The following is a 14766-nucleotide window of genomic DNA, read 5'->3' as shown; positions in this document are numbered from 1 at the left end:
CAATTTTTCGCTCTGCTTTTTTTCCTTCTGTCCATGAACGTGCAGTGCAGTTCCAGATACTCTGACAGAGGGCTGTGACTAATACGTATCTTTCTGTTCTCATAAGTCTGGGAAGGGTGACACTGGCCTTCACCTTTGTCCCAGGTGCAGGCGTCGCCCAATAGCACGCACCCTGCTCGTGCAACTTGGTACGAGGCAGAGAAAATACACAAGACACTTGTCAGTCCATAATGAACCGAGGCGAATTAATCCTGACAACACAGGAACCATATTAGACTGGGCTGTAACGTTCACTGGGTATCCAGGGCCTGCCTGAGTGAGTGACCAGGGAGGTGAAGGCACAAACCTGTGGGCAGCTGCACTAGACTGGAGGTCAGCCAGCAGAGTTAAAGCAGCACTCGCCACTCATGCCCAAACTGAGGTCAGGGCCTCAGAGGAGAAGACACAAGTCAAACCAGCAGCACATAAAAGTCTACATTTGACAGGAGAAAACAACATACTCCTGGCAGTGTTAACCCAATCAGTCCCGAGACCCCAGCAAAAATCAGCTTTTCATTTATCTGCATGTCCAGCCCTTATATTTAACCTCACAATTAAGTGTTTTACAATTTTCTTTTCAGGACAACCAGGGCTACTAGTAGAAACAATATGAAATAAAACAGTTGCATTCATGAGTTTTATTGACAAATAATAAAGGTCCACCAAAGCAAAAACCTGATAATTAATTTAGATGAATGCTGTAAGTACATAAATTGCTTGCTTAGTGGGAAATTAATATCCCACTAGTCAGTGACAACTGTGTGGAGTTTGACAGCAACTATGTGAGCTTGTTACAGTATTATAGACACTGTCCTGGGATTCCCTATGCTCTTCTATGTAAAACCCCTTACCTTCTAACCACTGGTGTAGCTTGTGAGCATCATAAAGCAAAACATAATACACATGCTCGTGGGAGTCTCAGCTTTTCAAAGATACACTATGTGGACACCTGCTTGTCGAGTAGGTACCCCTTTGCTGCTATAACAGCCTCCACTCTTCCACGAAGGCTTTCCACTAGATGTTGGAACATCGCTGCGGGGATTTGCATCCACTCAGCCACAACAGCATTAATGAGGTCGGGCACGGATGTTGGGCGATTAGGCCTGGCTCGCAGTTGGCGTTCCAATTCATCCCAAAGGTGTTTGATGGTGTTGAGGTCAGGGCCCTGTGCAGGCCAGTCAAGTTCTTCCACACTGATCTCAACAAAGCATTTCTGTATGGACCTCACTTTGTACAAAAGGGGCATTGTCATGCTGTAACAGGAAAGGGCCTTCCCCAAACTGTTGCCACAAAGTTGGAAGCACGTCATTGTATGCTGTAGTGTTAGTTTCCCTTCACTGGACCATGAAAAACAGCCCAAGACCATTATTATTCCTCATCCAAACTTTAATTGGCACTAAGAATTGAGGCAGGTAGCGTTCTCCTGGCATCCGCCAAACCCAGATTTGTCCGTCGGATTACCAGATGGTAAAGCGTAATTCATCACGCTACTGCTCCAGAGTCCAATGGGGGTGAGTTTTACACCACTCCAGCTGACACTTGGCATTGCGCATGGTGATCTTAGGCTTGTGTGCGGCTGCTCGGCCATGGAAACCCATTTCATGAAGCTCCTGACGAACAGTTATTGTGCTGACGTTGCTTCCAGAGGCAGTTTGGACCTCGGTAGTGAGTGTTGCAACCAATGAAGCGATTATTACGCGCCTCAGCACTCGGCGGTTGCGTTCTGTAAGCTTGTGTGGCCGAGCCATTGTTGCTCCTAGACCTTTCCACTTCACAATAACATAACTTACAGTTGACCGGGACAGCTCTAGCAGAGCAGAAATTTGACAAACTGACTTGTTGGAAAGGTGGCACCCTATGATGGTACCACGTTGAAAGTCACTGAATCCACTAATTTGAAGGGGTGTCCACATACTTTAGTGTAGCTTTGATTGTTTGCAGCTCCTGGCCCCGGGCCCCTTCGGGATCCGCCCTTGTCTCACAAACAAAGCTCTAGCTCAGTCCCTGTTAATCACATTGGTACCAACCGACAAGGTAGAAATAGATTAATCCAAAATGGTACATCCCAGAAGTCAGTAGCTCACGTAATGTTTAAAAGGGGTTAGAAGTCCTAAATCACACCAGTGCGGCATTGGGACGGGCATGGAATTTTGGATGACTAAGTGGTCAGCCAAATGACCGTGGTCTGCTTAATAACCAACCGTTCGAAGATTAAAAATAATGTAAAACATTTTCTACTTTACTCTGCCCCTGAACGCATGTGCTGCCATAGAAATAGAATGAAAAGAACGGGCGTCCCCATTCAAGTCAATGATGGTATAATGGGTGGACTGGCGGCCATTGCAAGTGTACTCAAAGTAACAAAGCTATGTTGAAGATGACAAAGTTTAAAACAAGGGATTCTAATATCCCATAACTCTTCACAACAATGGGACTATGCTGGTCAACGTTGTCTAAACCTGTATATTTTTTGACCTAGAAGCAAAGCAGGGAGTAAAAGCAGGAAGTGTACCCATCAATATCTGCTTTGAAATGTTGATTCAACTGACATTACAAAAAAATACAGTCTAACGTCATTTGAATGAACATTCTACATTACCATGGAAATTATTGCATCACAATACCGGGCAGCAATTGCGAGTGTACCCACGGGTTTACCAGTCAAATAGCCAGGGTTGTCTCACTTCAGATGGCGTCACTCCTATGCAACACTCATCCCTCAACCGATCTGTCTTGTAGAACATGGAACATCTCTAAAAATGTAGATTTTGCTCATCCGCCTAACACTAGTTCCTAATTCTAAAAATCACTCCTCTCTCGGTAGCTATGACGCATTGGCTAACCATGCAAAAAGCAAACCATGCTTGATCAGCTGAGGAAACTTGCAACAGCTAGCAGCCTAGTGCAAGCTAGTTTGAATGGCCATATGCTAGCTAGCTACCAGCTTGTTCATTAAGTTGTACGGCACCAAAGTTAGGGGACTGTACTCAGAAATCGGCATGTATCTGACTGACTGCTGGCACTGTGCCTCACTACTTTGTAACATTTGGCCAACCCGATGTCGCAAAGAGCAGTGCTGTAATGCTAGAAATCTGCACACTAATAAAGGCAGAAAATATATCATGAAAACAAGGGCTGGAAATGTCCAGGGACCTCAAGATAAGAAATGAACACAATACTTTGGTGGCAATACGATATGCATTGCGATTCGATCATGTGATTTTATTGCGATTCTTTATTCCAAACATATTGCTCACCATATGTCTGCTGCAGAGGGACAGGAGATAACTTGTTTTCTCATGGCTTTGATCAGTCATGGAAATAAAAGTGCTGAAAGCAAATTGGCTCCCTATTTAAAAAGGAGATAGAGAAAAAGCTATGATGGAAAAATACTGGAGTTTTGGGGGCAGGTGCAGCCAAGTAGCGCAAAAATATTGCGATGGCCAAAACGATGAATCGTAAAAAATAATATCCCGATATGCAACTATCGACCCCCGCCCCAATCACTAATGAAAACTAATTTGTGCATTAGCTAGAACTTTACTACACTAGCTAGTTAGAGGGAGTATTCAGCATTGAATGTGTGAACTGTCGATGTTAGCATCCCTTCCTGCCTTGCGTTTCATATGGATTCATTGGCTCAGCCAGCAGGCAGACACTATCTAGCTACTTTTCATGCACATTTCAAATGTCATAAATACTGATTCTCATTGGCCGATCTTGGTAACATTTTCAAATGTTAGGACAGCATATTGTACCCAAACGCATTTTTAGCTATCCCATGAGTGTTATCAGACAGAGAAGTAAAGACAGCCGCGTGCTATCTGATGTGAGAAAATGGGTTTAAAGGTCCCAAGCTCATTGTATTCATTGTTTTCTACAAGACCTTGCATGTTTTAGCAAGGGTCAATAAAGTTATCCCGTTGTTTAGAGTCCATGTTAATTCCGTCTTCTGCTAGCTATTCGTTCCACAGAAGAAGAAAAAGATGGACGGTTATTAAATGTTCATGACGGTCTTCATCCAGAACTGTCACTAACACCGTTATATGGTAATTGTGTCAGTCCTAGTTAATTAAGATGCCCAGTAATGCCTTTAAGTGTTGCCTGGCTGAACAGGTCCAGGTTGCTAGCTAGCTGATGAGATCAAATCAACAGGGCACCATGCCATTGCCCTAATTATGAGAGTTGAGGGAGTAGTTAACTAGTAACTACTACAATTGAAACAGGGCCAAAAGATCCAGTGATGTCACGGAAATAATGCCATTATGCAGAATACCCCAAAAATACCCAAACTGATGGGATGCCTCACAGACAGAGGAGAAGCAGCATAACAGAGGACTTCAGGAGTAGAGATTAAAATTCAGCGCTAACCTCTGACGGGTTTGCTAACCTCATTGAAAGCAATGTGCCTAGTCAGAGATCATGACCTCCCCGGGAGATCCAATGTAAAGATAATCATACATCGTCACTACCTACACAGCCACACTGGACGTCAAGCCCACACTCGAGTGCAGCGTTCAGACGCTATCTAGGACAACCTTCGTTGGGTGCAGAGTTACACCAAGGCCTTTTCCCAGGAGATTTCTAATTGGCAACTTCAAACGACCCCAATAAAACACACAGATACCAGTGTTTATGGTGACATTCAAGCGTACACTGATCCTCTGTGTAGGACTGACATGACTGGAGGAGGAAAACAGAAACTTAAATATGTTGCAGAGGAAGCTCAGTTTCTGTCTGGGCCTCCCTTCACCAATCTGAAAATAAACAAGCCTTGCCGTTTCATGTGGTTTCCCAGACCAACCCTCTGCGTGCTTCAGAACTAAAATCTTGACTTGCAACCTCTTCGGTTTCTATTTCACTTTTGAGCTAAAAAGGCAAGAGCTCTGCTGTGTGTGGCTCAGTTTGTATTATATTAAAGAGAAGGAAGAAGAATCAACTTCCCAGGTCATGACGTGTACAGTATATCATGACCTGGGCAGTTGATTTTTCTTTCTTCTCTTTAATATAATACAAACGGAGCATGGTTGACTCATTAACAGTGCATGGGTCCAAGCTACAGATATGTAAATATTTGCCTGTTGGGGGAAGAAACATTGTCAGCACTCAAATGTTTCCTGTCTCTTAAAGGTCACCAAGCCATCAGGGATGGGGTGTTCTGCTGCTATTAGGAAACTGGATTTAATTACCTTGGCCAAACTACAGTAATACTAAAACATTTGTCACAAAGCCGAAAACCAATGGCAAACTGCACTAGTTGTTGTAGTGAAGAGAAATGTTAGATGGGAGAGGGTGGCAAAATATACACCTACGGTATAATTTACAAAAAATAGTGGTGAGGATGATTAATGTAGGAGTGCATCCAAACAGAAACACATCACATCCATGCTGTTTAGTCAAGCATGTTGGCCTTACCAATTTGATGGCCACATATTCGTTGGTGTAGAGGTTTTTCCCCAGCCGCAGCTCTCCAAAATTGCCACAGCCGATTTTTTTCCCGACGCGGAAGTTTGGGCCAACCATAAGAACCCCAGAGTTGGTCCCTGTACCCCGGACAGTCCTGCTGCCAGCTGCCTTAGACATATTTTTCCCTTCCTCCGTCTCTCCCTTACCCACCTTCTTGTCAAAATCCATAAGCTTGTGATACCCTGGCCTCTCCACGATTACTCCCCGGCCATGCAAATCACAGAGGCGCCAAAACAACAAGGACTCTTAGGGGGGAGGGAGGCGATACAAAGACAGAGGAAAGGTGTTGTATAGAAATGTGCAGTGTATTAAAAGCCACTTCCACTGGGTTAAACTGCAGCCAAAACACACAGTTTTTATATCTGGCAATGTTGTACTGCATGCGCTCTTCTCTTCCTTCTTCTCCTTGTTTATGGAGGTCGACTCCTTTCTTCTCCAACTCCAATATCAGAGTAGCATGTCCCTGCCTGAAAGGGGCAGGTTGTGCTAGCAAGCACCCACGCACACACAAACACACACTCATACACAACAAGCACTCTGAATCCCAGCTACTGGATCCACAACGCAGCTTGGCAACTTCCCCCAAAGCCCCTCATTGCTTCCTTCTGGTCAGTCTTTGGTAATACAGCAGACATTCTTCATGTTCCAGTGCCACGGCAGAAGAGGCAATGGTGGAGGCAGTGTCAACAATGATGAGGTACTGCAGTAGTCCTGTTTGGTTTAGTTGGATATCTGAAAGGGATGCAAACACATACTAAATTAGCCATTAGGTGTAACCGAATCCATTACGGAACATCTTGCCAAATACTTTTGAAAACACATTTGCAGTGATCAGTTATCAATTACATGTATTTTTTTATGATAAGCCTGAAATACTGGAGAAATCTGCATGACATATCCAAACAAGTCTGAGATAAGATCTTATAAAGGTTAGTAGGCTACTCATCTTTCATACATTTCCAGCCTGAAGTAGAAATGGGATCCATTTTCAGAGTAGCACATGCAGTGAATTCAATAAAACAATCAATACGGGTGGAAACATCACATACTAGATGGAGTTTTAAGATGAGAACACCACATCTTTCCATGTTGTACCATCTGTGAATGCCCGAAAAACCTGCATCTAAACACACTATAGGGCCATGGCTTTGGACAAAACATGGTCCTTGCCTATTAGCTGTAAAGGCTAAACCGTGACTGATTCATAGGGCTTTTTGAATGGACAAATTCAACTGTAGTGTGCTACATAACCTAAGCTTCGTACAAGTTCATCATCATATCAGTATTCACTGGTAGCATTTGAATAGTTCACAACATAGATGAAGGTTTCTGTATAACCCTGAGGCCCAGCTTTCCTCCCTCTCCTCCCCTTGGGACCTGTGATGTTGTGGATACTCGTGGAGAGCAGGTAATGCCAGCAATATTGTCAGGCAGCTATGGTTTCCTCAGGCAACGAACTTAAACTTATCAATGACTGCCAAAATGCCTCTCCTAATCCATGTAGCTTGGGAAACAGATTCACATCATTGAGTAAAGGAGATGCATTGAAATAGAGGGAGGAAAGGGGGATACCCAGTCAGTTGTACAACTGAATGCATTCAACTGAAACCACATGGCTTACCTATAATATCCATGTTAATCATTCAAATTATGAAAAAGTATTAGATGTAAAGAAAAAGAAAGTAAAACAACTTTCCCAATGCCCAGAAAGATTCTTACAGGAGTTGTAGAATAAACTAGGCTAACTTACACGAGTAGAATAGGCTAAATGTCTGAATGTGTGTGTTTCTTCACCTGTGCAAAGATTGAAACAATAAGCAAGTGTTCAATCATTGTCTACTTACAGTAACAACACTGGTCAATCAATGAAATGAAAGCCCCTTTAGTTGTATCCACCACCACAAATGATGAAATAGAGTACTGAATAGAATCAATTCTTCTTCCATCTCAGTCATGTAACACAGATTTTTAAAGAGGGAGTTTTGTTTGGAGTGGGGTAGCAAGTGTGGCTAGTTTGAATTGGGAAACCAAATTTCAATCTGAAAGTAAAAATAACAAATTAAGTCAGTGTTTATGAGTCTATCCAATCTACTTGGAGAAATTGAAAAGCCACAGAAACAGAACATTACACTACAACGATTAACGTTAGTCACTAAATACCACTCTGTAATGTCCAAACAGTTACCAAATATTATATTGTCACAGTTTTCACCTAACAAGTTGCCAACAACATGTGGTGTTATGAGTCTTTGTTTACAATATAGTTATCCTTCAAGCAATATAGCTAAAGATACTAGCTAGCTATAAATAAATAGTACCGCTGCAAATGACAAGATAGTGATTGAACCATTGCATTGAACCCTTTTGGTAGGCATTTGAAAAGGAAAATAGACAATGAATGCTGGGCATGTTTGCTAGACGAATTTTTACGCAATGTTGCTTGTTAACTAGCTAGCTACTGGCCTAACCTGCTATTCTCAATTTATATCCAGAGAGTTGAGTCGTTAGCTAGATAACAGTGACAGACCAACTAGACGATAGCGTCTAATGAGTTAGCTAGCTAACAAGTAAGCATAAAGTGACAAACTAAAGCTAGCTTTTGTGACGAAGGCAACTGGCTAAAGAAGGCCTCACATCAAGCTACTGCTGTAGCGAGCTAATTTAGCTCACTCTCGTCCTTTCCGTGCTAGCGGTTCTATGGGCAGCACCTGCTGTCAAGTTGTGTGGGAAAGGCATCAGCTAGCTACCTATAAAATCCACTACCTGTACGAAGAGGACAATACTTATAATCAAGCTGTGGTTTTAATATTTTTCTACTTGTCAACTCCGTAAATACTTCGTGACAGTGAAAACGTGAGTCGCTTCAAACGTGGAAAATGTATCAAATCGTTTCAGACTTGCAAACTAGCTACTAGAATCGCAGCTGAGCTGCTGCTAGCACTGCAGGTCATTTGGGAAGTGGCCAACAGTCTCTGAGATAGTGACTTATCAACAGTTTGTCGTCTTTCTACGCTAGGTTACCACTTTGTAAACTATGAAAAGTGTTAGTATACTCATCGGGTAATAATTGAAAATAACATCGTTTAACGTTACTGATTGCTCCCAAAACACACCGATCAGTCCCGTACAGCTAAGCAAGCTAATGGCGCCGAGTAGAACAAGCTAAAACTGGGCAGAACATCTAATATTAATTACATAACCTTCATTTCATATCAATCAAGACACACCCTTCTAATATAGTTAGATAGCTATCAGACATAGCTAGATAACATTATACGAGGCTTGTAGCCGTAAGTAAAAGAAAGTGCATTTCACACAAAAAAAATGCGTTTGTATTCAGTTCCCAAATATATCAGCGGGCAACTCCTTAATCTTCACAACCGAAATCCATTTGCAGCTAGCTAGCTAACGTTAGCTAGTTAATATACGGGAAAAAAAACACCCCTATTTAAACGTGTATAGTATCAACAAAGAACATATTTACCTGCCTTTATGTTCAAAGTGGATGCATCAACATGTTCACGTATTTATGAGATGTAATATCTTCGCCCCTCGCTAGCTAGGGCTTGATGTTGTTGTCTCGATTTAAGCCTCCCCAGCCGATAACTAAGTAAGCGTTCGATAATTCAGCGTCACCTTCTTCCTCTCCCATTCGCGCTGGTTAACTAGCGCACCTCGCTTGGAGAATATGACTAAATCCGTACTACAGATCAGACTACCATGAAATATTCGTGCGTAGATGCTGAGTCAGTTTCCAGCCGTACAATTTACGGAGATGTAAATGTTGATATTTTGTGAAATACTGGTATGTAATTTGGTAACGCATACCAGCATTTATTTGTCTAACTTTGGTGTCTTGAGGGTGCTTTCTATATAACCCACTACCACTAGACATACAAGTAGGTGAGAGTGGGGCAAATTGAGTAGCCCTTGTTTTTAGGAAACCATTAGCTCTTGAAAACCACAGTTTAGTGCCTCCAGTTGACGACCTACACCTCCTCCCCAGTCAGCTAAAATCAGATTTATGGGCAATCTGATGTCTGGATTGGTTTACATCATTTACAGAGATGCGGCCTCTTTAGAAGTCGGAACATTCAAACTTCGTGTGCTTCAGAGAGCTATCATATGCTTCCATTGTGGTCTGCACCACTCAGTGATTCCGGGCTAATTTCTATAGCCATCCAGCTATATACAAGCGACTGGCTAAACGAAAATACCTTACTTCTTCTGAGACGTTGGAGTCTGTTTCCCGGTGCTTGATATAGGAGCTCAGCCAACATAGCATGAAATAAAAAGGCAGCACAGTTTTCCCATGGGACCCCACAACCATCATACCGCTCAGGAAGGAGGCGCGTTCTGTCATCATGTTGTGGGGGTGCTTTGCCTCAGGAGGGGCTGGTGCACTTGCCAAAATAGACTGCATCAGGAAGAAAGAAAATTATGTGTATATATTGAAGCAACATTTCAAGACATCAGTCAGGAAGTTAAAGCTTGGTCGCAAATGGGTCTTCCAAATGGACAATGACCCCAAGCAAAATGGCATAATGGCTTAAGGACAACAAAGTCAAGGTATTGGAGTGGCCATCACAAAGCCCTGACCTCAATCCTATAGAAAATGTGTGGGCAGAACTGAAAAAGCATGTGTGAGCAAGGAGGCCTACAAACCTGACTCAATTACACCAGCTTTGTCAGGTGGAATGGTCCAATTGAGTGTATGTAAACTTCTGACCCACTGGGATTGTGATGAAAGAAACACAAGCTGATAGAACAATTTATATCTACTATTATTCTGACATTTCACATTCTGAAAATAAAGTGATGATCCTAACTGACCTAAAACAGGGAATTTTTACTAGGATTAAATGTCAGGAATTGTGAAAAATAAGTTTAAATGTATTTGGCTAAGGTGTATGTAAACTTCTGACTTCAACTGTATATCTTAATCGGATTTTAGTAACCACGTTGTGGCCCTTTTAGAAATCATCAATCATGATGGATTTGACAAATATCCACTTTGTTAGATCAGATTTGTTGAATGTGCACCAATCCAGTGTCATTCCATTCCCCATGGTCTGCATTCCAATTAACTCTTTACCGAATCTATCTCCATTACCTCCCCAATCTCTTTCCAGAGTTCAAATTCATTTTTGTGTCTTAGAAATCCCTACATGACTTATCATAAAGATCAATTTTATTAATTTCATGAACTTGTTCTGATAGTCTTTAGTCAAAGTTCTCCATGTTTATTGTCAAGGTAGTAAGTTTGTGTGAGGCGCATGGCATTGCTGTATGTAGTTTGATTTGGCCTCCGCAATTGCGTCACACCCTCCTTATGGACCTTATTGGATCAAGCGTAACATGGCTTTTACACACAGGTGTTCGGTGCACGCTTGATAGCTAATTAGCACAGGTCTGTCTTCCGTTAACAAGTGATGTTGGGTAGCCTAGTGGTTAGAGCGTTGGACTAACCAGAAGGTTGCAAGTTCAAATCCCCGAGCTGACAAGGTACAAATTTGTCGCTCTGCCCCTGAACAGGCAGTTAACCCACTGTTCCTAGGCCGTCATTGAAAATAAGAATTGGTTCTTAACTGACTTGCCTAGTTAAATAAAATAATAAAGATAGCGATATGAAGGAAGAAACCACATGTAAAAAGTGGTTAGGTCCCCAAAAAGTAATTTCACAAAGTCAAATTAATTTATTGTGTTAGAGGTTTCATGATGCTTAAATATAAACTGAAGTAGATAATTTTAAGATGGTTCTATACATCAGTTGGGGTCTCTATAAGCTTCAATATGAGGTCCTAAACCTAGCATGAAAGTGCATCCTTGGAGTTGTGTGGGCTAATATTGTCAAAATGTTTGCTTTACCCCATATGATAAAACTCATGCTATATACAGTGTCAACGTTTATGATCACTATGTTTGATGTACAGTTACAAGATGACATTGCGTTATACCCTGGGTCCTGAACAGAATGACCCTAATTTGCTGCGGACCACACATTTTAATGCAGTCCATGACTCCATTCTATGTGCACCAAAATTACAATCTGATTCCCTGAATTGCATTGTGAAAGCCTAACACTGTAAAATCGTATTTGGTAATTTAGCTAGTCATGTTGACATTAGAGCAAGCTTTCAAATTATGCCCACCCGACCCAGATTGTAATTTATAATGGACCCTTTTTGGATTGCATAAACAACAATAATTGTTTGATGGCGGGGATGCAGGGCTGTGTTCCAAACAAAATAACTGGAAGTGTTCTTGCTCTAGTTCCTCGACTGTACATCTAGGTCTGTGTACATATTGGAGAGGTGTGTGGCCACTTGGAGACACCAGTTTGATCTTTCTCTCAAACCCTTGGAATTGTTTTGTCTTATGTTGCACCTACCCCAAATGTTCAAATAATATTCTGATCATATACTTAATGTATCCAGTATTCTCAGATTTCGTTATCAACAGTAAATGTAAAATCAACAATGTAATGTTTGGATTCAGTCTTGTCAGGTGAACTTTTGTGTCCTCACCTTTAGTCTATTAATTTCCCCATAATTTCCAAATGGTTCCCTTTCAATTGCTACCATGGTTATGCATATTCTTTCCATATTTATTCTGTAAGACACATTTAAATTGAGCCCTATCCATATAGGCCAATTCCCACAGGTAACTGGTTCAAATGTATGCCAAACAAAAACCGAACATTGCAAAGTTAAACAAGACAACTCTATGCACAACAATTTTACAAAAACATGTAATCTATAAATATAGGACAAAACACACATCTCGACAAGAGATACACCATAACACTACAAAGAGAGACCTAAGACAATAACATAGCATGGCACCAACACATGACAACACAGCATGGTAGCAACACAACATGACAACAACGTGGTAGCAACACAAACATTGCAGCACACCAATATTGTAGCAGAACAAAACATGGTGCAAACATTATTGGGCACAGACAACATCACAAAGGGCAAGAAGGTAGAGACAACAATACATCACATGAAGCAGCCACAAGTGTCAGTAAGAGTGATTGAGTCTTTGTATGAAGAGATGGAGATAAAACTGTCCAGTTTGAGTGTTTGTTGCAGCTCGTTCCAGTCGCTAACTGTAGCGAACTGAACAGAGGAGCTACCCACGGATGTGTGTGCTTTGGGGACCTTTAACAGAATGTGACTGGCAGAACGGGTGTTGTATGTGGAGGATGAGGGCTGCAGTAGATATCTCAGATAGGTGGGAGTGAGGCCTAAGATGGTTTCATAAATAAGAATCAACCAGTGGCTCTTGCGACAGGTATCCAGAGATTACCCGTTTACAGAGGAATATAGTGCAGTGATGTGTCCTATAAGGAGCATTGGTGGCAAATCTGATGGCCGAATGGTAAAGAACATCTAGCTGCTCAAGAGCACCCTTACCTGCCGTTCTATAAATTATGTCTCCGTAATCTAGCATGGGTAGGATGGTCATCTGAATCAGGGTTATTTTGGCAGCTGGGGTGAAAGAGGAGCGAATACGATAGAGGAAACCAAGTCTAGATTTAACTTTAGCCTGCAGCTTTGGTATGTGCTGAGAGAAGGACAGTGTACCGTCTAGCCACCCTCCCAAGTACTTGTATGTGGTGACTACCTCAAGCTCTAAACGCTCAGAGGTAGTAATCACACCTGTGGGGAGAGGGGCACTCTTCTTACCAAACCACATGACCTTTGTTTTGGAGGTGTTCAGAACAAGGTTAAGGCAGAGAAAACTTGTTGGACACTAAGAAAACTTTGTTGTAGAGCATTTAACACAAAATCCAGGGAGCAGCCAGCAAGAGTATTAAACTGGATCATCTGCATATAAATAGATCCTACTGCCTGAGCTACGTTGTTGAAATGTTTTATACATATGCGTCTTAGTGTGACCGGTGTGAAATGGATAGCTAGATATCAGTGTGCGAGCTAACAGCGTTTCAATCGTTGACGTCACTGAAGTAGTTGTTTCTCTTGCTCTGTAAGGGCTGTGGTTTTTGTGGAGCGGTGGGTAACGATGCTTCATGGGAGGCAGTTGTTGATGAGTGCAGAGGGTCCCTGGTTCGAGCGCAGGTAGGGGAGTGGAGAGGGACGGAAGCAACACTGCAATTTCAGCATTATTCTGTTACCAGGGAACTGCCTATATGCAGAATAAACAAATGTAAACTAAAAAGACATTCAAAATCATTTTATTCATAATACATTTTAAAATTCACATACAGTTGAATTATGGTTTTGTTGTGTATAACCATAAAATGAACATAGGATAGGAATAAAGATTCCTACTGTGAGACATTACAGGAAATTGTCTTGAACAAATGGATATTCAATTTGAAAAGTGAAAAGAAAAGTGCCCCAAACCACATCACAATTCTCTATTCTCCTAAGTGCTTGTGATAAGTGAGAAAAAACTGAAAGTAGCATCTTTATGCAAATGAAGCATGTACCAATCCACTCCAGGTTGCAATCCCAAATGCTCACAACAACACAGCATACTAGCCCTTTTGAGTGTTTCTTAATCAAACTTATCTACAGACATATTCACTTGTCAGATGCACTCTACCAGGACAATTAGCAAAGGCTCCTTGTACTCACAAAGTTGTACAGAGTCAAAGTATAAAATCAGTAGTTTATCTGTGTTCATGTTGACACCAGTGCAGCAGTGTACGATTTCCTCCTTTGAGTCCCTTTTTGCCAACACACACTGAAGAGAAGTTGTTGTTGTTGGTAGTGCAGTTATAGACCCAGGTTGGGGGTGGGTACAGCTTTACTGGGACAGGAAGTCTGAAGGGAAAGGCTGCAGTTTTTACCAACCGGTGGGACAACTCCTATAGCCGGGCTGTGTTGCTGTAGAATGGGCCAGAATGTGGGGGTGAAATGTAGGCCAGCTGACAGCATCCCTAAAGCCTGATGATGTGGAAGGTGGTACCGTTCTCCACCCACAAAGGGAAAAACGGGAGGAGAATGTAATCTTGAGTGGTTCTGAGATACCATTTCTTGTCCTGGAGACACCATTGTAGGAGCATCACTGACTTCCCAGAGAGGAGCTATTTCACTTTGTGTTTTTGAATCCTTGGTACTCCTCTCTTCCCCTCCTGCCTTGGTTTGATATGGTTCCTCCAGGCTTTGCTCTCTGGGAAGAGGGGAGCATCTCTGTCCCTTACGGAACTTTGCTCTTTTGTTCTTAAACCACACCTGGAGGAGCATATTATTTTGTTATTGGTGAAGGGTTGATGTGGTGAAG

At 42.0% G+C, this 14766-nt stretch overlaps 1 protein-coding gene across 5 annotated transcripts in view; it reads right to left on the bottom strand.

Annotated features, from left to right (window-relative positions):
* The window catches only part of LOC139406585 (casein kinase I-like), a 48431-nt gene extending 39267 nt beyond the window's left edge, over positions 1-9164 (bottom strand). For 2 of the 5 annotated variants that reach the window (XM_071149326.1, XM_071149327.1), the window contains exon 1: positions 5455-5910. In XM_071149326.1, the coding sequence (XP_071005427.1) occupies positions 5455-5673 (219 nt within the window). In that variant the 5' untranslated portion in view covers positions 5674-5910. Of the gene's footprint in view, positions 1-5454; positions 6238-8989 lie in introns of those variants that run through there. The other 3 variants (XM_071149329.1, XM_071149328.1, XM_071149330.1) reach the window with 3 other exon arrangements.
* Between the last annotated feature and the right edge of the window lie 5602 nt (positions 9165-14766).

Source organism: Oncorhynchus clarkii, chromosome 4 (genome assembly GCF_045791955.1).
Source record: "Oncorhynchus clarkii lewisi isolate Uvic-CL-2024 chromosome 4, UVic_Ocla_1.0, whole genome shotgun sequence".
NCBI classification, from domain to species: domain Eukaryota; kingdom Metazoa; phylum Chordata; class Actinopteri; order Salmoniformes; family Salmonidae; genus Oncorhynchus; species Oncorhynchus clarkii.
Note: the sequence above shows the minus strand (reverse complement) of the source record. Positions and strands in the feature narration are given on the sequence as shown.